Source organism: Carcharhinus amblyrhynchos, chromosome 5 (assembly GCF_965287045.1).
Source record: "Carcharhinus amblyrhynchos chromosome 5, sCarAmb.v2.hapA, whole genome shotgun sequence".
Classification (NCBI taxonomy): domain Eukaryota; kingdom Metazoa; phylum Chordata; class Chondrichthyes; order Carcharhiniformes; family Carcharhinidae; genus Carcharhinus; species Carcharhinus amblyrhynchos.
In genome coordinates this window covers 104,680,366-104,704,285 of record NC_137328.1, presented here as the reverse complement: position 1 = coordinate 104,704,285, position 23,920 = coordinate 104,680,366, and the positions used below count along the sequence as shown (strand labels likewise).

The 23,920-nt window shown below is 41.7% G+C and overlaps 1 protein-coding gene across 6 annotated transcripts in view; it reads left to right on the top strand.

The window, feature by feature from the left end:
* srek1 (splicing regulatory glutamine/lysine-rich protein 1) overlaps positions 1-23,920 on the top strand; it is a 71,768-nt gene that overhangs the window by 27,790 nt on the left and 20,058 nt on the right. For all 6 annotated transcript variants that reach the window (XM_080189372.1, XM_080189376.1, XM_080189373.1 and 3 more), the window contains 4 exons: positions 3,636-3,814; positions 6,257-6,387; positions 7,914-8,004; positions 20,092-20,220. In XM_080189372.1, coding sequence (XP_080045498.1) covers positions 3,636-3,814; positions 6,257-6,387; positions 7,914-8,004; positions 20,092-20,220 — 530 coding nt within the window. The remainder of the gene's footprint in view (positions 1-3,635; positions 3,815-6,256; positions 6,388-7,913; positions 8,005-20,091; positions 20,221-23,920) is intronic.

Below are 23,920 nucleotides of genomic sequence, written 5' to 3'. Positions count from 1 at the left end.
ATGCATTCCATCCGGTCCTGGGGACTTGTCCACAATCAGCCCCTCCAGTCTGTCGAGCACCGCCTTTCTAGTAACAGTAATGTCATTAAGACCCTCCAGTCCTACCACCTTTCTATCGCTAACACCCGGCAAATTATTCACGTCCTCCTCCGTGAAGACAGAAACAAAAAAATTATTCAATACCTTAGCCATATCCCCATCCCCTACCAGTAGGTCCCCTTTCTCATCCTCTAAAGGACCAACATTCACCCTAGCCAGCCTCTTCCTTTTTATATATTTATAAAAACTCTTGCTATCCTTTTTTATATTAAGCGCTAGCCCAGCTTCATAGTTTCTCCTACCCTTCCTTATCAACTTCTTTGTCAATCTTTGTTGACATTTAAACCTCTCCCAATCCTCTTCTCGCCCACTACTCTTAGCTACTCTAAATTCCTCCGCTTTTAGTTTAACACTTTCCTTCACCTCCTTTGTTATCCACGGCTTATTACCTCTCCTCCTACTATCCTTTTTGACCATCGGAATAAATTTCCGTTGAGCACCAAGAAAGATCTCCTTAAAGATCCTCCACTGCTCCTTAACAGACCCTCCCTCCAACGCGCTCTCCCAGTCCACATTCGCCAATTCTTCTCTCATCCTACCGTATTTCCCTCTATTCAAACAAAGGACGCGTGTCCGGGAACCCACTTTCTCCTCCTCCATCTGCACCAGAAACTCCACCATACAATGATCACTCTCCCCAAGAGGATCCTTCACCACAAGGTCCCTAATTCTACCCGCCTCATTACATAGCACCAGATCCAAGATAGCTCGCTCCCTCGTCGGCTCCAACACACACTGTTCGAGGAAACTATCCCGGCAGCATTCCAAGAACTCTTCCTCGAGCCCCCCACGTCCAACATGGGTCGACCAATCAATATGCAGATTGAAATCCCCCATAACTACGGCCGTCTCATTCTTGCACGCCGCACTTATTTGCGCGTTAACAGCCCTTCCCATCTCCAGATCATTATTCGGGGGCCTATAGACGACACCCACCAGCGTCTTCCTCCCTTTGCTGTTCCTAATCTCCACCCACAACGATTCCACCCTCTGCTCCTTGGCTCCAATATCATCCCTTGCTACCACCGTGATGCTATCCTTAATCAGCATAGCTACGCCCCCCCCTTTTCCCTCCTGTCTATCCTTCCTAAACACTTGATAGCCCTGTACATTCAGCTCCCAGTCCCTGTCACCCTGCAGCCACGTCTCTGTAATGGCCACCAGATCGTATCCATTTGTGTCGATCTGCGCCATCAGCTCATCCACTTTATTCCGAATGCTTCGTGCATTCAGATAAAGCGCTTTCATCCCAGCCTTCACGCCACCAACTATACTCACGCCCCCTACTCCCTCTATTATTGGGATATCCTCGGCCTCTTCCCTTACATGTACACTCTCCTTAACTTTAGACCTCGTAAGGTCACCTACCCTCACACCCTCCCCCCCCCTAATTAGTTTAAAGCCCTGTCTACAGTCCTCTTTACTCGATTCGCCAACACTCTGGTCCCAGCACGGTTCAGACCAACCCCATCCCTCCCGAACAGGTCCCACCTACCCCAATACTGGTGCCAATGATCATCCTCTATATTCGTGCTCCACAAGGATGTGTTCTCCATCCCTCACCATATTCCTTATACACCTTTGACTGGCCAGATTCCTCAATTTTCAAGCTTGCTGATGACACCACGTTGTGGGTCTGATTTCAAACAATGAGAAGACATGGTAGAGGAAAGAGATTGAGAATCTGTGAACTGGTGTTGCAACAACGATCTCTCCCTCAATGTCAGCAAAACGAAGGAGGTAGTCATTGACTTCAGGAAACGTAGTGGGAGGGTATGCCCCTGTTTACATCAATGGAGATGAAGTAGAAATGGTCAAGAGCTTCAAACTTTTAGGTATGCAGATCGCCAACAAACTGTTCTGGTCCCTCCACGCAGATGCTATAATTAAGAAAGGCCACCAACCCCTCTAAGGAAATTTGGCGTGTCTGCTACAACTCTCAACTTCTACAAGTGCACCATAGAAAGCATTCTTTCTGGTTGTATCACAGCTTCGTATGGCTCCTGCTCTGTCCAAAACCACAATAAACAACAAAGGGTCCTGAACAAAACCCAGTCCATTTTGCAAACCAGCCTCCAACCCATTGACACTGTCTATACTCGCCGCTGCCTTGGAAAAGCAGCCGGCATAATCAAGGACCCTCCGCACCCCGGACATATCTCTACCATAAGAACATAAGAAACAGGAGCAGGAGTAGGCCATCTAGCCCTTCGAACCTGCCCCGCCATTCGATAAGATCATGGCTGATCTGAAGTTCCACTTTCCCTCTTTCTCTCCATAACCCTTAATTCCCTTGTCTATCAAAAACCTATCTACTTGAAACTTAAATATATTCAGCGAGGTAGCTGCCACCACTTCAATGGGCAGAGAATTCCAGAGATTCACCACCCTTTGAGTGAAGAAGTTCCTCCTCAACTCTGATCTAAACTGCCCCCCCCTCCTTATTTTGAGGCTGTGCCCTCTAGTCCTGCTATCCTTTCTAAGTGGGAAGAATCTCTCTACCTCTATCCTATCTATCCCCTTCATTATCTTTTATGTCTCTGTAAGATTCCCCCTCAGCCTTCTAAACTCCAGTGAGTACAGACCATTTAATGAGTACGAGACTATTTAGTTTCTCTTCATAGTCCAACCCCCTCATCTCCAGTATCAGCCTAGTGAACCTTCTCTGCACTCCTCCAAGGCCAATATATCCTTCCACAAGTGCGGCGACCAAAACTGCACACAGTACTCCAGCTGCGGCCTCACCAGTACGCTGTACAGTTGCAGCAAGACCTCCCTGCTTTTATATTCTATCCCCTTCGCTATAAAGGCCAACATTCCATTCGCCTTTTTTTTTACCACTTTCTTCCGTTGGGAAAAAGATACAAAAGTTTGAGGTCTCATACCAACCGACTCAAAAACAGCTTTTTCCGTGGTGCCAGCAGAGTTTTGAGTGAATCTATGTCTCATTAAGTTGATCTTTCTCTACAGTCTAGTTATGACCAAGCACCCTCCTTCTCTATGAGCGGTATGCTTTGTCCATATAGCATGCAAGAAACTATACTTTTCACTGTATCCTAATACATGTGACAACAATAAATTAAATTAATATGTATATTGATGTTTATTTGCTAAGTATGCAACCATTCTGCAAGTTTGTTAATGTCCCCCTGCATTTTGTCTCAATCCTTTTCTGTATTCACTGCCACACCTCTCTTCCCCTGCCCCCGCCACCACCACCCCTTATTTCTCTGGCCAAAGATTTGGTATTGACCACTCATTCTGAAATTGTTGTTTGATTCCTGATTGTTTCTATGAATTGTGAATGTCACTGCTCCCAGTGCTGAGGCTTGAGTAATCTTCCTCAGCCCTGGAGCCAGCTCTGCTTACCCACACTCTTAAGTCTACAGCACTTTTGTGCCAGTCCTCTGAAACACAGAACAGTTGAGCAATGCTCCAAATCCTGGACTGGGATTGCAGGATTATTGCTGAATGGGTGGGTGCATTCTTTTCTAACGGTGACAGTAATCATGTTACTTTTGTTTTTTTCTTTGAAGACTACTACAGCAGATCAGCTACTGGAATTTTTCAGCCAGGTGGGTGAGGTGAAGTTTGTACGTATGGCAGGAGATGAGACACAGCCAACCCGATTTGCCTTCGTCGAATTTGCTGAGCAGTCTTCTGTACTACGAGCCTTGGCCTTCAATGGAGCCATGTTTGGGGACAGGCCTTTAAAGTAGGTTTTTAGTTGTTTAGATTATTGATTTAAAATAAGAATCAGCTGTTTATCTGAAGTGTGTACTATAAACCCAGAAATAGAGCATCAAACGCTCATTAACAGCTGTTTGTGAACTTACCACTTCATTTTTTATTACAGATAATACTCCTCCCTCCAGTATTATTTTCATCTTTTGTTGTGCTATAGAATGTTGGATTTCAAATAAAAATTCCAAAGTGAATTTTACTCCCGTGTCTGAGAAAGCATTTATGAATATACAGTTTATGGCTTTAAGTTGGACAGATAGATTTAACAGGTATTGATTTAACATCTTGACTGAAAAGACATAATTTCCAACAACGCAGCATTCTCCAGGAACAACTTCACATAATTGGAGTTGAACCCACAACCTTTGAGCCAAATGCAAGGATGTTTAGCTGGTACTGCAGGGAAAATTTTGTACCTCTGGCAGTAGTCTTGTTTAGGTTGATCTGGATATGTAGCATAAATTCCCTCAGCTGTGTCCCTGTGGAGCCAGCTTTTCACCAAGCCTAGTACAGAATATCTTGGAAGCAAATGGACTCTGAAATTTAATTTATCTCCTCCTATTCCCAAGTGTTGGATAGGTTCATCATAACAAAAGTGATTATGCTTCTATTTGGTGGGTTATGTTAGTTAATCATCTGTTTGTCTTCTACCTAGAAATGCAATAACTGCACAGCTAACCACTGGTCTTCGAGCATTTTGCTGTTTTTTGAAATGTGACTTTTAGGTCTTACCTTTGGGTAAAGTTGTGTGCTGTTGGCAAAATTCCACAATCTTCCAAAAGGCCTGCTAATTGCCTCCATAATTATTTTAATTGGCTTCCTATTGTTGACAGGCAAGTTGCCATCATTGCTGTATACCTGTTTCCAACGTAAGTCAAGGAGGCAAGAGCATGTCGAGCAGACATTTTCCTGAAGGCTCAGAGCTGGAAAAATTTGCTTTGAGTTGACTGGAAGATTCTCAAAAAGGATAATTATTGAAATAAGAACTAGGAGCAGGAGTAGGCCGTCTGGCCCCTCAAGCCTGCTCACCATTCAATAAGATCCTGGCTAATCTTTTCATGGACTGAGCTGCACTTGCCTGCCTGCTCACCAAAACCCTTAATTCCTGTTCAAAAATTTATCTATCCTTGCCTTAAAAACATTCAATGAGGCACCCTTAACTGTTCCACTGGGCAGGGAATTCCACAGATTCACAATCCTTTGTGTGAAGAAGATCCTCTTCAACTCAGTCCTACATCTGCTTCTCCTTATTTTGAGGCTATGCCCCCTAGTTCTGGCTTCACCCACCAGTGAAAACAACTTCCCTGCTTCTATCTTATCTGTTGCCTTCATAGTCGTGTATGTTTCTATAAGATCTCCCCTCATTCTTCTGAATTGCAATGAGTACAGCCCCAGTCTCCTCAGTCTCTCCTCATTAGCCAACCTCCTCAACTCCGGAATCAACCTAGTGAATCTCCTCAGCACCCCCTCCAGTGTCAGTATGTCCTTCCTCAAGTAAGGAGACCAAAACTGTACACAGTACTCCAGGTGTGGCCTCACCAGCACCGTATACAGCTGCAACATAACATCGTTGTTTTTAAACTCCATCCCTCTAGCAATAAAGGATAAAATTCCATTTGCCTTAATTACCTGCTGCACCTGCAAACTAACTCCTTGAGATTCCTGCACAAGGACACACCCATGTCCCTCTGCACAGCAGCATGCTGCAATTTTTTATCATTTAAATAATAGTCCATTTTGCTGTTATTCCTACCAAAATAGATGACCTCACATTTACCAACATTGTATTCCATCTGCCAGACCGTCGCCTACTGACTTAAACTTAATGCACTTGGGTTGTGCCCCAAGTGCATTTTCTGTTTGTTTGTATAAATTGCTTTGTTGTGCATTATCAAAGAATCCAGTTAACAAAGGGAAAGATTTTTCATGTTCTCTATAAGTTTTGGTAAAAGGAAGATGATTGTGAGACATGCTTTGTGGCACGGTGGTTAGCACTGCTGCCTCTCAGTGCCAGGGACCCAGGTTCAATTCCGGCCTCGGGTCACTGTCTGTGTGGAGTATGCACGTTCTCTTTGTGTCTGCAAAGGTCTCTCTGGGTGCTCTGGTTTCCTCCCGCCCTTCAAAAAAATTGCCCCTTAGTGTCAGAGGAACTAGGAGGGTAAATAAGTGGGGCTATGGGAATAGGGCCTGGCTGGGATTGTTGTCAGTGCAGGCTTGATGGGCCAAATGGCCTCCCCCTGTACTGTAGGAATTCTATGATTCTAAATCAGAAAGGAATGATAAAATTTACAAAAGCTTTACTCTGAGTTGACAGGGTGACTTTTAGGCCAGTAATTTACAAATATGTCTTTCCAGAAGTGGCTTTGAATTCTTTGTTTGAAAGAATTTTTAAAAATGTATTTTTGGTGTTCAGGATCAATCATTCAAACAATGCGATTGTGAAGCCTCCTGAGATGACACCACAGGCGGCTGCCAAAGAGCTTGAAGAAGTGATGAAAAGAGTGAGAGAAGCCCAGTCCTTTATATCAGCAGTTATTGAACCAGGTATAATAAATGAGTATAAGTAAGTAGACCTCTGGTTTTCATGATTGATATTTCATATTAAACATTTTATCCACAGTAACTGTTTAATGAAATATTTACTTAACTACCTTTCACTGACTGTTGGTATTTTGGTTCATGCTTTGGGCCAAAATTAATGCTGAAGTGCTATATGCTTCTCTTCCCATTCCTACAAGGAAAGATGATAGTCACTCAAGCTGGGAGTTCAAATCAGCCCTTAGGATAAATTTGATAATTAAATGTGCCAAAGTGAGGCAGTCACGAGGGAGTGTCATGAGCAGTTTGACAATCTGCATGTGGATATTTTCATTTTAAAATAAGGCTTTTTACCATAACAAGTTAACCAGATTGTTAGTTTATTTGCTGAGGAAAACATAAATTTAATTACAGAAGAAACGGATGAGGTATTTGTCTTTTCAGTTTGTCGGTCATTTGCTATCTGAAGAACAGTGTAAACAGCAAGAGACTTTTTTTTAATATTTGCCCTTGGGAGCAAATTCCCAGGGCCAACATTTCTTGACCATCCCTGATTGCCTTTGAACAGATGTAGTGAGTGCTACCAGCTGCATGAGGTACAATCCAGTATTATGACCTTTTAATACATTCCCTGCTTTACATATTTTTAATCATATTTAAAGTGGGATATATATTCATAATACAATTTAAGTAACATTTGTGGCACACAAGTACCAGGAAATGACTGTCTCCAACAAGAGAGAATCTAACCATCGCCTCTTGACCCTCAATACCATTACCATCCTCGGGTTTGCTATTGACCAGAAATTGAACTGAACTAGCCAAATTAACACTGGCTACAAGAATAGTTCAGAGTCTAGGAGTCCTGCAGCAAATAGCTCACCTGACTCCCCAAAGTTTGCGCACAATCAGGTACAAGTCAGAAGTGTAATGGAATACTCTCTTATCTGGATGAGTGCAGCTGTAGCAACATTCCAGAAGCTTGATACCATTCAGGACAAAGCAGCCCGTTTGACTGGCACCTCATCCACAAACATTCACTTCCTCTGACATCAACTAACAGTGATAGCAATGTGCATCATCTACAAGGTGTAAGAATTCACTAAAGCTCCTTAGACAGCACCGTCCATATCCACAACTGCTAAAATCTAGAAGAACAAAGACAGCAGACACACAAGAGCTCCACTACTTGGAGGTTCCCCTCAAAATCACACACCATTTCTATTTGTAAATGAAGCACCGTTCCTCCACTGTTTATGGGCAAAATCCTGGAACTCCCTCCCTAATTGCACTATGGATGCCCCTATACCATAGGGACTGCAATGGTTCAAGAAGGCAGTTCCCCATCATTTTTTCTGGGGCAGTTGGGGATGGGCAATAAATGCTGGCCTAGCCAGCAATGTATACATCCCGTAAATGAATAGGGAAAAATATTCTAGGTACATAAAAGGACCTGTATCAGTGCTGTTGATTCTATTTATTCAATGTAACTTGCTGACTATTACTCATTGTATTTTTTATATTTACTTAAGTTGGGGAAAAGGAAGATGATGATAAAAACAGAAGATCACGATCCTATTCCCGATCACGAAAGAAAAGATCTCGTTCTAGTTCAAAGCAAAGGTGAGGCATTATACAAAGTGTGCTTACCTCAGATGTTTACTTCAGATATGTTTATTGGATATTTTATCACCTGATGTATGTAGATGTTTGTTAAAACATAAATCCCCAAGTCATTTCTAATTATAGTAACCTAGAAAAATGAAGACCACGATTAATTTCCTTACCTAGCAATTAACTTATCAACTTTTTTCTTACTGTTATGTCTTGCATTGTGTCCATTTTTCAAAGGTCTGCTGCTTTTCAGTATATATTTATGATGCACTATTGTGCTCTGCCATTTTATTGCAATTTTCATTTTTTTTCAAAGCGGAATGAATATAATATGTATGTGAAAGCCCACATGCAATGAAAATTTAGGCATTTAGCAGTTAAAATATTGATTTAAGGCTAGGTAATGGTTAAGCAAATGTAATAATGCACTGACACATAGTTTCACATAAAATGCAAATGATTTGAAAAGAAACAACTTTTGACCAACAAGTGCAATCATAATTTATGCTATAAGTTTCTGAGGAGAAGCAAAAATGCAAGTTTAAGATCTTGTAAAAGATAGAATTTGTATTGTGTCAACATTTGACCTTGATATTGCCATTATTTTCTGAAAGCATCTATAACTATGTAAAGTGGTTTAGCACAAATATTTATTGGCATTTTATTTGAAGCTGTGTACTGGATTGAGCTTCTCCGCATTGAATCAGCAAGAATTGAAAATGCTGATCAGTATTGAACACTGAGACTGGCCACTGGATACTGTAGTTTTCTGGTGAGAAGTGGGATCTGAAATTGCAAAAATATAGACTTAAAACTCCGTCCTCTGATAATTATTTGAAGTTTGCAGAGACCAAAATCAGCCAGGATTCAATTTAATCAAATCTTGCACTGTTCAAATAGTTGGATTTTAATATTTTGATCTATTTTCAGATAAAGGCAGAGGAATAATCATATTACGCATTCTGATTAATCCAAAATAAGTAATCATTTTATATCAGACATTCAACATATAAAAATCGTATCCATTATTTTCATAGTTTTTTTTTAAGCTGACTGGTTTACACAGGGAAACACTGGGCAGAGGGCTGGGCTGGGAAATGGCATACTTGTATCTGACTAGTTTTGGTTACCATGTATCCATAGAACTTACAAATGCTTCTTTTCAGTACTTAAATTGTTGTCCTATTTTGTATCTGTAATTCGAAAAGCCTCCCTCTTGAAAAAATGATTGTGATGACGAATTTCAAAACTGTTGTCTATTATTTTGGTTTTTAGTATCATCTTGGTAGATTTCCTAATATCTGTGACATTAAAGAAACATTACTTCCTGGCCCCTTTACAAAATTTGAGTATTATGTTTAATGAATACTGCCTCATTTCTCACTGATCTTTCTGTGATGAGCCCTGAATGAAGATTTGCATTTTTACAAAATTGAAAAAGTTAAAGATCTGTTTTGTACAGCATTCCTCTAATTGGTAAATAATAAATTAGCCTGCCATTTTGTGGTATTTTCTTTCCCCTAACTGCAGCTGGAAGTAACTTGCTGAAACATGATACTCAGTGAGTACGATGGCGTTATGCAGGCTACCTCCATGAACTCAGAATGGCTGATCTGATGATACATGTGAGAGAAATTACAGGTTTTTGCTTGTCTTTCTTTTCAAGATCTTGAATTAGCCACAGTAAGAGTGACATAACTGCACTGTCTGAAACTTCCAAATTCCGTTGATAGTAATTTTACTATAAGTTTCTAAAGCGAGTTTAAAATAACAAGTTGGAGAGAAAATGTAGAAGAACCTGGTAAAAGCAGATAAAAAAATAACAACTAGATTAATAAATATTAGTAAATGCTTACAGGGGAGTTTCAGTAGCAAGCCATTGAATATGGAATTTGTCCCAGAAAATGATTACTCTTGATCGAATGTTATAGCAATAAGTATGAATGAAACATGTCATTTGGAGATTGGATGGCTTGGTTTGAATAGCAGCAATGAACATTTAAATGGTGGTTGTGGAGTTTGTCTGCATGCTTTCTAAGACTTAAGGAGATTGTTCCCAAGAGCTGTATTTTGGATGACTGAATGAATTGGGTGCAGTCCACTGTGAAGTAGATTTTGCATTTTTTGTGGAAGGGTTGATGGTATAAATGGTGTCTCTGTCTGCTTCTCTTTGTCTCTCTTTTTACTTTCTTCTATTTTCTTAGCAATTAGCATCAAATATCTCATGTGTATTGAGTATGCACTTCTAATAACTGGGATAAATTCAATTTTCAGTGACTTACTAATCAATATTTTGTTTATATCTCAAATGTTTTGGTTATAAAATACAAAAACAAATCACTTATTTTAGTTGGTAGACACTGCTTGTTTTTATATGAAACCAATTATATCGCTCAGATTTGATTTATTTTGAAAATCCTGTTTCAGGGTAGCAGTGTCACAATGAAGAGAGCCCAGTGATACACTTGATTTCAATCTCGAATAGTAACCATCCTGTTTTCCTGTTGTAGCATTTAGACACTCCTTTAAATTAAACCAGTATCCTCCCCTCAACCACCTCTGTAAATATCAATTTTCTGTTTTGTGTATTCACTTCTATTCTAAACATCTCCTTTACAAGCATGAATGGATGGTTTCTTATCCTGGAATATAAAAATATTAATCTGAGTTCACTTTTCTCAATCCTGTAGATATTTTCTTTGTTGTTTGTTCTTCATATGTGGGTGACAGTGTCAAAGCCGCACAGTGGCACTGTGGTTAGCACTACTGCCTCACAGTGCCAGGGACCCAGCATCGATTCCTGGCTTGGGTCACTATCTGTGTGGAGTCCGCACATTCTCCCTGTGTCTGCATGAGTTTCTTCCGGGTGCTTCAGTTTCCTCTCATGGTCCGAAAGACGTGCTGGATAGTTACATTCGCCATACTAAATTCTCCCTCTGTGTGTCTGGACAGGTGCTGTAGTGTGGCAACTAGAGGATTTTCACAGTAACTTCATTGCAGTGTTAATGTAAGCCTACTTATGACACTAATAAAAATAAAGTAATTTTAAAAAGCAGCATTTATTGCCTGGCTCTTGTTGTCCTGAGAGCATTAAGAATAAGTATCATAGTACAAGACTGAGGTCATTTAGGCTGGACTATGTGGGAATGCCAAATTATAGTCACTGAAGGAAGTTATTAAGTATTGAATTCAGTTTCACAACTTGGCAGGATTTAAACTCGGCCTAATTGCTAATTGCATTGCTAATTCTGTGCCATAGCCACAAAACTACTATACTTACACCAGGTTCGTTCTGAAACAGCTGTTCTTGAGCTGAAGATCTCTGGCTTTTCAAAGCATTTGACCTAAATTATCTGCTTATATTAAGATAATGCTTTTTTTTTGCATTGTCTTTGCAGCTTGGATGGTTCCTCAAATAGTGGAGACTAAAATGCATTCAGTATTCTTGACCTTGGCCTGGAACATTGAGTACCCAGGTCACCACAATAGATTCAACGTGATTTCTGGGGGAAACAAAAACAGAAAATGCTGGATAATCTCAGCAGGACTGACAGCATCTGTGGAGAGAGAACAGAGCCAATGTTTCGAGTCTACGTGATCCTACGTCAGAGCTCAGATGAAGGGTCATCTAGACTCGAAATATTAGCTCCGTTCTCTCTTCATAGATGCTAAGATTTTCCATATTTTTCTGTTTTTGTTTGATTCCAGCATCTGCAGTATTTTGCTTTCATCTTAGTCACTTCTGGGGAATTTGAGCTCAGCTGATTTAGCCATAGTACCCATTAACACCTTTGCCTTTTGATCACCTGGTGCTGTGTGGATATCATGAGGAGGGGAGCTCTGCAACTAGAGAAAGGGAGTGAGCAGGGGAAACTCTGCAAAGTCCAGTAACGCCAAGGATCAAAGTGGACATGTGTGAACGGCAGGAGATGGTTGAGGTTTTCAACGAATATTTCTCTGTGTGTTAACTGTGGAGAAAGACTTGAGAAGCTGGGAAAGTTAGTGGTGATGTATTGTGGACTGTTTGTATTACAGTAGAGGAGGTGATGTATTAAATTGTATGAAGGTGATAAATCTCCTGGCCCTGACCAGTTATATCCAAGAACATTGCGTGAGGCTAGAGGAGAAATTGTGGGAGCCCTGCATGAGATATTTGCATCATTGTTAGCCACGGATGAGGTACCAGAAGATTGGCGGGTAGCAAATGTTGTGCCCTTACTTAAGAAGGGCTGCAAACAAAAATCTGAGAACTATAGACAGGTAAGCCTAACATCTGTGGTGGGTACATTACTAGAGAGGATTCTGAGAAGTCAGATACACAGGCATTCAAGGTTTAATTGGGAGTAGTCAGCACAGCTTTGTGCATGGGAGACCATGCTTTACAAATTTGCTTGAGTTCTTTGATGCAGTGACCAGGAAAGTTGATGAGGGCAGTGCAGTAGTCATAGTCTATATGGACTTCAGTGGAGCCTTTGATAAAGTTCCACAGGGTAGGCTGTTCTGGAAGGTTACATTACGAAAAATCCAGGGAGAAATGACAAATTGGATAAACAGTTGGCTTAATGGTAGGAAGCAGAGGGTAATGGTGGAAGGATGCTTGTTGGACAGGAGGCCTATGACTAGTGGTGTCCCTCGGGGGTCAGTGCTGGGCCCGTTGCTGTTCGTTGTCTATATCAATGATTTGGATGAGAATGTAGAAGGCATGATAAATAAGTTTGTGACACTAAAATAGGTGATATTGTAGACAGTGAAGAAGGTTATCAAAAATTGCAGCAGGATCTTGATCAGGTGGGGAAGTGGGCCGAGAAGTGGCAAATGGAGTTCAATACTTTTAAGTGTGAGGTATTGCGTTTTGGAAAGTCAAATCAAGGTAGGGCTTTCACGGTGATTGGTAGGACTTAGAGAGTATCGTGAAACAAAAGGACCTTGGAGTTCAAGTGCATGGTTTTCTAGAGGTGGAGTCACAGGTAGATAGAGCAGTGAAGAAGGCTTTTGGCATGCTGGCCTTCATCAGACGGGGCATTTGAGTATCGAAGTTGGGAAGTTAATGTTGCAGTTGTAACGCATGTTGGTGAGGCCACACCTGGAGTATTGTGTTCAGTTTTGGTCACTTTGCTATGGAAAAGATCTTATTAAACTGGAGAAAGTGCAGAAGAAATTTTCAAGGATGTTGCCAGGACTTGAGGGACTGAGTTATAGGGAGAGATTGGACAGACTAGAACTTTTTTTCTTGGGAGCGTAGGAGTCTGAGGCGTGACCTTATAGAGGTGTATGAGATCATAAGGGGCATGGATAGTGTGAATGCACTCAGTCTTTTTCACGGGGTTGGGGAATTGAGAACCAGAGGTATTAAGCTTAAGTTAAGAGGGAAAAGAATTAATGGGAACTTGAGGAGCAACTTTTTTACACAGGATGGTACGTATGTGGAATGAGCTGCCAGAGGAAATGGCTGAGGCAGGGACATTGATAAAATTTAAAAGACAATTGGACAGATACATGGATTGGAAAGGTTTAGAGGATATGGGCCAAATGCAGGCAAATGGGGTTAGCTTAAATGGTTATTTTGTTTGGCAAGGACCAGTTTGGGCCGAAGAGCTTGTCTCCATGACATTGATTCTCTGAACACCCTTTCCAATTTGCCGTTTCTTGTGGCTAGTCCTGTTTCAATGTGAAGCAATTAATAACACTTCTAATACCACAAATGCATGAGACAATGCTTAGTTTGAATTTCAAATAAATTTTATTAGTATAATTGTAAAAAAAAGTTTCTTCATTTACTTTTTGTGAACAGAGTTCTTCAGTAAAAGATTTTTTTGTAACTAGCAGTAAAGGCTGATTCTGCTACTTGATCATTTCCAAAAGTTAAAATATTTTTGTGTAAAATAGTACAACATCTTGAAAGTTATATTATAGCCTGTTGAAATTGTAATGCACGATAGAAATGTATATTCATTGGCATTTATCCAAGAACATTAACTTGGCAGTTATGACATTAAACAGGACACACTAACCACTTTGCTAGAATTTGATTAATGAGCTGACTTATTCAGTTGAAAATGGGCAAATTATATTTAAGATCCTAATGAAAAAATAGGTGATGGGTTAGCTATCCCATTACTCAATTCTTGGTTTCAACTGTACTGCTATTATAACTCGACATTGCATGTCTGATTTACGTGCCTTGTCATGGTTGATAAGTAGGAGGAAAGTTTTTCAGGAAAAATGGCTGTGCTGCTGTGTAACATATTGTTGTTGAAATATTCAAAGTGGCAGAGACATGCATGGAGTTCAGTTGTTGATGGAGCATGATCCAGTAAAAATCTTAAGTTTTCACCAAAATTGGGTCATTCTGAACATGTCCTTTTCTGGACGGAAGTCTCAGAAGTATTTTGTTCGAAAAATGTACTAGAAATTGGCATTATTGAGTTATGCATCTATTCTGTCCCGATAAACTTGTTAGAACAGTTCTAAAGGTTTTCACAACATGATAATGGGTATTCATTCAATTTTTTGAACTTTGACACAAATTCTTAGTGAGTGTGACACCATACCTACATTTGTAACCTCAGTAAATGAAAACCCTTTCCAATTGCAACCAAAGCCATATGTGCCTTTCTCCTATCCATTACTGATTCTGCATTTAATTTGGTGGGACCCCACTGCTTGGCTGTTAGATCATGTAAATATTATGGTAAATTTGCTGCATGCAAAAATACTGAAATCTCAGCGCTATTGAACAGCACACATTAGTATTGTGCAAAATCAGCAGCATGCTGAAAAATATCTGTTTAACAAAATACGTTCTGAAGTTAGCTTGTGAACAATAAAATAATTTACTCCTAAACAACGCAGTTGTAATATTTAAATTGAGATACTTTTGAAAATGAGGCTAGTTATCGCTTTGATTTGAGTCCAGATTTTGTAATGGTTTTGTGATATTTTTCCAACTGTCAGTTCTTTTTTAGGATTGTTCAGATTTCTTTAGGGGTGCAAATTCAACAATCCTTTATCAGGAGAAGCATTGTGAATTGGTATAGCTGACTTGCATGTCAGATTCTCCAATCCCTGCTCCCGTTTAAGTGAGATTCTGCATCAGGGTGGAGGAATCTTACAAAATGTTTTAGTCTTTTTTTTAATCAATGGGTGACAAGTTCCACTCTTTAAAATCTTGGCAATACTCTAGACAATGTTGTTTCTTAGTGACATCACAGGGTTATCTATGTTATTACTTCTTATCTAGAAATTATGACAGAAAAGATACTGTCAGTTTTACTTTTCGTATATTGCTGCAACAGTAGATCTCTGCTTCAGATATTGAAACTCTGCTCTTTCACTACAGCACTTCTCTTTTTTGCACTGTCTATATTTCATACAGTCAAACTGCACCAAATTATGAGTACTAAGAAAGAGATATGTGTGTATGCTGTTTGCCCTGAGATAAGAATCATCTCCCACAAGGGTATGATATGCAGGCTGGCACTGAAAAAAACTTCTGGCCACATCATCAACAAGATCACCTATTTCCACCTACATAAAAACACAAAGTAGGAACAAGAAAAGGGCATTTTCACCATCGAGACTACTTCACCATTCAATAAGGTCATGGCTGATCTGACTGTGGTCTTAATTCCACTTTCCTGCTCATCCCCATTACGATTGATTCCCTTGAAGATTGCAAATCCATCTAATTCAGCCTTGAACATATTCAATGACCTAGCCACATTTGCTCTTTGTGGTATAGAATTCCAAAGATTAGTGATCTTCTCAGAGAGAGAAATTCCTCTTAATCTTCTTCTTAAATGGGAGACATCTTACTGTAAAACTGGCTCCAAGTTTTGGAATCTCCCCATCAACATCCATCCTGTCAACCCCTTCAGAATTTTATGGCTTAATAAGATCGCCACTCATTCTTCTAAATTCCATAGAGAATAGGCCCAGTCTATAGGGCGGCACTATAGCACAGTGGTTAGCACTGCTGCTTCACAGCTCCAGGGACTTGGGTTCGATTCCCGGCTTGGGTCACTATCTATGGAGTTTGCACGTTCTCCTTGTGTCTGTGTGTGTTTCCTCCGGGTACTCCAGTTTCCTCTGACAGTCCAAAGATGTGCGGGTTAGGTTGATCGGCCATGCTAAAATTGCCCATTAGTGTCCTAAGATGCTTAGGTTAGAGGGATTAACGGGTAATAATATGTAGGGATATGGGAGTAGGGCCTGGGTGGGATTGTGGTCGGTGCAGACTCGATGGGCCAAGGGCCTGTTTCTGCAGTGTAGGGTTCTATGGTTCTTTCCTCATAAAATAACCCCATAATCCCTGGAATTACCTTCTCTGAATTGTCTCTTGTGCAAATAACCCCCTCCTTAAGTAAGGAGACCAAGATTACACAGTACTCCAGGTGCAGTCTTGTTGCAGGAAGATTTCCTTATTTCTTTTCCATCGCCTTTGCAATAAAGGCTATAATTCACGTTTACCTTCACAATTAGAATCATACAGTGCAGGAAAGGTCCTTTGGGCCATTGAGTCTGCATTGACATGTGAGATACACTTGACCTCCCACCTAATCCCAGCACTTGGCCCATAGCCTTAAGTGTTACAATGTGCCAAATGCTCATCCAGGTACTTCTTAAAGGATGTGAGGCAACTGGCCTCTAACACTTAGCCAGGCAGCACAAACCAGACGATCACCACCCTCTGGGTAAAAAAGTTTCTCCTCACATCCCCTCACGTTGAACCTATGTCCCCTCGTGACTGATCCTTCAATTAAGGAGAATAGCTGCTCCTTATCCACTCTGTCCATACCCCTCATAATCTTATACATCTCAATCAGGTCACTTCTCAGTCTTCTCTGCTCAAACAAAAACAACCCAAGTCTTTCTAACCTCTCTGTTCCATCCTATGCAGCATCCAGGTGAATCTCCTCTGCAACTCCTCCTGTGCAGTCGCATCCTTCCTATAATGTGCTTACAGTACCTTCATACTAACATTTTATGGTTCATGTACAAGGGACTCCAGATCAATTTGTATTGCAGATTCTGTAGTCTCCATTTTAAAAATATTCTGCTTTTCTGTTCTCGCCAAAGTGGAGAATCTCACTTTCCCATATCCAACTCCATCTGTCAAATATTTGCCCACAAAAACCTGAAAGACTATGAGGGCTTGTAACTTCATTTCTGTCCCACCTTAGCTCGTCTGCTACTTGTATCCCCACCTGTTACCTCTGGACTTGACTTCCATAGGTGGACAGCCCTATAACCCTCCAATTTCTCTGCAGTCTTCCAGTTCTGGCTTCTTGTGCATCCTGTGTCATCACTCCACCTTTGGTTGCCATATCTTCATCTATGTAGGCTCTTAAGCTCTGGACTACCCTCTCTAAATTTCTCCACCCCACTCCTTTGCGCTCTTCCTTAAAGATGCACTTTAAAACCTACCTCTTTGACCATCTGTCGGCATTTTCCCATTATATGTCTCATTATCACATTTTGACTGATTAAACATACCTCTAAGCACCTTACGATATTTCATCATGCTAAGGGTGCTATACTAATGCAAGTTGTTAATTTTGAATGCCTACTGGATTTGAGGCTGCCTCCCCTTTGTCTCATGGCTTGTTTTGCTTATCAAATCCAATTCATATCATCTATTGGCTATTTTCTGCTAAGGTGTTTGAAGAGGAAAATGTCTCATCGTGCTTATTGAACTGTTCCTGCTGCGAATCTGCAGTGTTAACTGGGCTGCCTCATAATCTAATCAAAATTTCACATTCTGCATCGGGCCATGGCACTCACAGTATAGAGTGTCCTCAGATTTGTTTTCATGGTAATAATCCACATCGGGGTATAAGATACAGTGTCCTTTCATAGTGTCCGTTTTTCCCATGTGAACCTAAATAATGAGAGTTGGCAACATATTTGACCATAGTGCAGTCATTGCAGCTGATCCCAATGCTATCCTTACCAACCTCATAGAATGGTTGCAGCACAGAAGAAGGTCTATTGACCTATCATGTCTGTGCCAGTTCTGTACAGGAGTCCCACTCCTCAATCTTTCTCCAATGTACCAACAGATTATTTTCTCTACACATTGTCCAGTTATCTTTTGAAACTCACAATTGAACATTCCTCCACTGCATTCACAGGCAGTGTGTTCCAGTGCACATGTTGCATTACAAAAAGGTTTTCTTCATATCAGTATTCCTCCTTTTGCCAGTCCTGCCAATTGGTGCCCTCTGGCTTGTGATCCTTCCATAACTGGAAATATTCCAGCTTCTCCAATCTGACCACAAAAATTCCTCATCCCCAGAATGACCCTTTTGAATCTTTTCTGCTCTGTCTCTAATGCCTGCACAAAGTATGGTGCCCGGAACTGGACACAGTATTCCAGTTGAGGACCAGCCAGTATTTTCTACAGGTTTATCTTAAATTTCCCTGCTTTTGTACTGCATGTCCTATTCATAAAGACTAGGATTCATAAGCTTTATCAAACAAGTTGCCCTGCTACCACAAATGACTTTTACACAATTAGCCCAAGTCTCTCTGCTCTTACACCCCTTTAGAATTCTAACCTTTGGTACATTGCTTCTCCATATTTTTTTCTGACAAAATGAAAGACTTCACACTTCCCTCTGTCACTTCCCACTATTCCACCAGCCTGTTCATATGCTCCTGAAGGTTATCCTTATCCTTTTCACAGTTCGCAACATTTCTATGTTTTGTGTATTCTTCAACTTTGCTATCAAGATCCAGGTCTCAAATGGAAATTAGAAAAAGTAGGGATTCTCAACTGAAACCCCGGCACATACTTCCATAGAGTAAAATCCCTAGAATGCAGAAGATGGTCATTTAGCCCATTGCACCTGCACCAACGACAACCCCACCCAGGCCTTAACCCTGTAAACCTCATATTTAACGTGCTAGTCCCCCTGACTCTAAGGGGCAATTTTATATGGCCACTCAGCCTAACCTGCACATCTTTGGATGGTGGGAGGAAACTGGAGCACCTGGAGAAAACCCACACAGACACAGGGAGAATGTGCAAACTCCACACAGACAGTAACCCAAAGCCAGAATTGAATCTGGGTCCTTAGTGCTGTGAGGCAGCAGTGCTGCTACTTTGACACTTTGTTTCTTGTCACTCAGTGGCTAATTTCACATTCATGTTGATACTGTCCCTTATATTCCACGGGCTCTAACTTTGCTGGAAAGTTTGTTATGTGGCACTCTTTCAGATGCCTTTTGGAAATCGGTGTACGCCGCGTCAAATGTATTACCTTCGACAGCCCTCGCTGTTAACTCATCAAAAAGTCCAGCAAATTAGTTAGCAATTCACCCTTAATAAATATGATTTGTTTTTTCTTAATTAATCCACATTTGTCAACATACGTTAATTTTGTCCCTAAATTATTTCTCACTACTGAGGTTAAACTGACTGGTCTGTAATTACTGGGCTTATCCTTACACCCCTTCTTCAGCAGCAGTGCAATATGTGCAATTCTCAGCCCTCTAGCACCAACCTGTGAGGGATTGGAATATCCTGGCCTGTGCCCCTGCAGTTTCCACCCTTTCTTCCCTCAGTTGAATGGAACTCATCTGATTCTGGTCACTTATTGGTAGCAATTGGGAGCTTGAATTATTGCTGACATTTCCTCTTTTCTATGCATGAGTACTGTGGTTTATTGTGATGCTCTATTATCAGTTAAAATATCAGTCCCTGAGTAAGCATCACTTGGAGGGTACTTGCACACATCCTTTGTTAGATATGGACTCTAGAAACTAGTCACTGCGATATTCCATGCCGCTTATTACATTGCTGTCTGTGTTCATGGGGGAGTGTACATTTCATAGCCATCTACTTAACAATGACTAGAATGCTAAAAATGTCTGTACTTGGTTGTTTCATCATAAACAGTTTTTTAAACTGGAATGTTTGAAACTACAGTACTTTAAAACAAAGAGTGTTTTATTTCAAAGTGGTTACAAGGCTGGTCACTAATTTTTCTGCTTTTTCTAAAATAAAAAATCTGCATGCATTCAGATTTTGAATCTCTTTGTAATTGTGTTGTTTTTTTTAAAAAAAACTTTGTTCCCATCTTTATTCTTCAGGTGCTCCAGAAGTAGGTCACAACACAGATCTCCCTCAAGACACAAAGACAGGCGTGATTCTAAGAGTCCTCATTCAAAGCGTTCACAATCAAAAGACAGACAGCAATCAAAAAGTTGTTCCCCATCAAGGTAAACATCCATTATTGTTTTAAATTTAAGGAGCTAAGCTTCCAACTTTCTCTTTTCAGCCTTCAATTTTAATACTTGGTTTGGTACCCAGACAGTACCTTACAACTAGATCCTATCCAGAAACTCTCAGCTAGAACATCAGTGAACGCTTTAACAGGCCTAATGCTCCACCCTGCCTTGCAACTGAATAGCATTGTAGCTGAATTTCTTGTATGGTGGACCACTATAAATTGCATGCTATTGAATATTATAACCCTATGAACTTAATTTCCCACTCTGAAAGTTTGTGAACAAACTTGCAAAACAAAACTGCTGCTACCCTATCAGAGTTGCAGTGTTGATGCTGGTATTACTAAAAATTGGTTTTTATTTTTGCTTTTAAATTAGATTGGTTTTGCTGCCAGAGTACTTGTTGCAGAATGCTGCTGGTTCCTTATAGAACACTGCAGCACAAACAGGCCCTTCGGCCCACAAATTGCGCCGATCACATCTATACCTACCAAGCCATAGAACTATCTGCAACTCCCAATCCCATTAGATCCCATATCCTCATCCAGAAGTCTTTTAAAAGACCCCAGTAAGTTCACCTCTATCACCACCGACAGCAGCCGATTCCACTCATTCACCACCCTCTGAGTGATAAACTTACCCCTAACATCTCCCCGTGCTTGCGTGGGTTTTCTCCAGGTGCTCCAGTTTCCTCCCACACCCCAAAGATGTGCTGTTAGGCTGATTGCAGGAATAAATTGTCCCTAAATCAGTTTCCCTCAATCTGGATGGCCATAAAACATTAGATAGGGGTCATGGGTAGAGAGGTGGACTGGTGGTGTTGAGATGGCAGCGTGGGCTCGTTGGGCCGAAGGGCCTGTTTCCCGGGCTGATTTTGTTCTTTTGTTCTTTCTTTATCCCTTCTGTACTTGCTTCCCAGCACCTTAAACCTGTGTCCTCTTGTAGCGACCATTTCAGCCCTGGGAAATAGCCTCCGAGAATCCACCCTATCTATTCCTCTCAACATTTTATAAACCTCTATCAGGTCGCCTCTCAACCTTTGTCTCTCCAGGGAGAAGAGCCCGAGCTCCCTCAACCCATCTTCATAAGGCATGCCTCCCAATCCAGGCAACATCCTTGTAAATCTCCTCTGCACCCTCTCAATAGCTTTCACATCCTTCCTGTAGTGAGGCGACCAGAACTGCGCACAGTACTCCAAGTGGGGTCTGACAGGGTCTTATAAAGTTGCAGCATTACCCCCCCCGACTCCTAAACTCAATCCCTCAATTAATGAAGGCCAGTACACCAAACGCTTTCTTGACCACATCCTTCACCTGCGAGGCTGATTTAAGAGTCCTATGGACCCGGATCCCAAAGTCCTTCTGCTCTTCAACACAGCTAAGAGTCCTACCCTTGATATTGTACTCCTTCATCCCATTGGTCCTGCCAAAATGGACCACTACACATTTATCCGCGTTGAAGTCCATCTGCCACTTCTCCACCCAGTCTTGCATCCTATCTATGTCATGCTGCAACTTCTGACATTCCTCTAGACTATCCACAACATGACCAACTTTCGTATCGTCGGCGAACTTACTAACCCATCCCTCCACTTCCTCATCCAGGTCATTCATGAAAATGACAAACAGCAAGGGTCCTAGAACAGATCCCTGGGGCACTCCACTGGTGACCGACCTCCATGCAGAAAAAGACCCGTCCACAACCACTCTCTGCCTTCTGCAGGCAAGCCAGTACTGGATCCACAAGGCCAAAGCCCCTTGGATACCATGCCCTCTCTCCTTCTCAAGAAGTCTTGCATGGGGGACCTTATCAAACGCCTTGCTGAAGTCCATGTAAACCACGTCCATCGCTCTTCCTTTGTCAGTGTGTTCAGTCACATTTTCAAAGATCTCAACTAGGCTCGTAAGGCACGACCTGCCCTTCACAAAGCTGTGCTGACTATTTCTGATCATTCTAAACTTCTCTAAATGCTCATAAATCTTGTCCCTCAGAATCCTGTCCATCAACTTACCAACCACTGAGGTTAGACTCACCAGTCGGGAATTTCCCGGGCTATCCCTGTTCCCTTTGTTGAAAATAGGAACCACATCCGCAATCCTCCGGAACCTCTCCTGTCTCCATCGACGATGCAAAGATCATCGCCAGGAGCTCTGCAATCACTTCCGTCACCTCCCACAGTAACCTGGGGTACATCCCATCGGGTCCCGGTGATTTAGCTATCTTGATAGAATTTAAAAGTTCCAACACATCCTCTTTCTTGATGTCCACATACTCAATCTTTTCAGTCTGCCACAAACCTATAGTACAACCTCCCAGATCACTTTTTCCACCGTGAATACCGAGGCAGAGTACCCATTAAGCACCTGTGCCATTTCTTCCGGTTCCACACAGACTTTTCCCCCTTCACCTTTTATAGGTCCTATCCCTTCTCTTCTCATCCTTTTACTCTTCATATATTTGTAGAACGCTTTGGCATTCTCCTTAATTTTTGGGATACTCCTTAATTTTATGTTCTTAGGTACCCGCCAAGGCCTTCTCATGACCCCTTCTGGCTCTCCTAATTTCCTTTTTTAAGCTCCTTTCTACAAGCCTTATACCCCTCTAGATCCTTAACATCTCCTAGCTCTCTGAACCTTTTGTACGCCTTTCTTTTCCTGCCAGGTTCACCACAACCTTCGTGCACCACGGTTCCTGCGATCTACCAAAACCTCCTTGTCTCATTGGAACGTTGTCATGCAGAGCTCCAGTCAAACGTTCCTTGAAAATCCACCACCTTCATTCAGTACTTTTCCCCAAGAACACCTCCTTCCAGTTTCCTCGTCCAATTATCTGCCTGATGTCTTCATATTTCCCCTTACTCCAGATAAGCGCCTTCCTAGCCTGCCTGATCCTATCTCTTTCCAATGCTATTGTGAAGGAGATAGAATTATGATCTCCATCCCTGAGATGCTGTCCCACCGAGAGATCCGACACCTGTCCTGGTTCATTAGCCAGCGCCAGGTCAAGTACAGCCTCTCCTCATAGGCTTATCCATGTGCTGTGCCAGGAAACCCTCTTGAACACACCCAACAAAGTCCTCCCCATCCAAACCCCTTACCCTCGGGATATTCCAGTCGATGTTTGGGAAATTAAAGTCTCCCATCACAACAACTCTGTAATTGCTACATCTCTCTAGGATCTGTTTCCCTATCTGCACGTCAACTTCCCTGTCACTATTGGGTGGCCTATAGAAAACACCCAGCAAAGTTATCGACCCTTTGCTGTTCCTAACTTCCACCCACAGAGACTCTGTAGACAGTCCCTCCACGGCAGTCTCTTCTCTGCAGCCATGACACTGTCCCTGATCAACAATGCCACTCTGCCACCTCTTTTGCCCCCCTCCCTGTCCTTCCTGAAGCATCTGAATCCCGGCACCTGAAGTACCCAGTCCTGTCCCTGAGACATCCAAGTCTCTGAAATGGCCACCACATCACATCCCCAAGCAGCAATCCACGCCCTAAGCTCATCTACTTTATTCACTATACTCTTGGCGTTAAAATAGACACACCTCAGACCCTCGGTCTGGGCACTTCCCTTCTCCATCACCCATCTAACCTCTCTCTCGTACTGTCTACAGTCCTTCTCTCCCTGGGAGCTAACCTCCTCACTCTCAGTCACCTCATCTCTATTCCCTCCCCCCAACCTTTCTAGT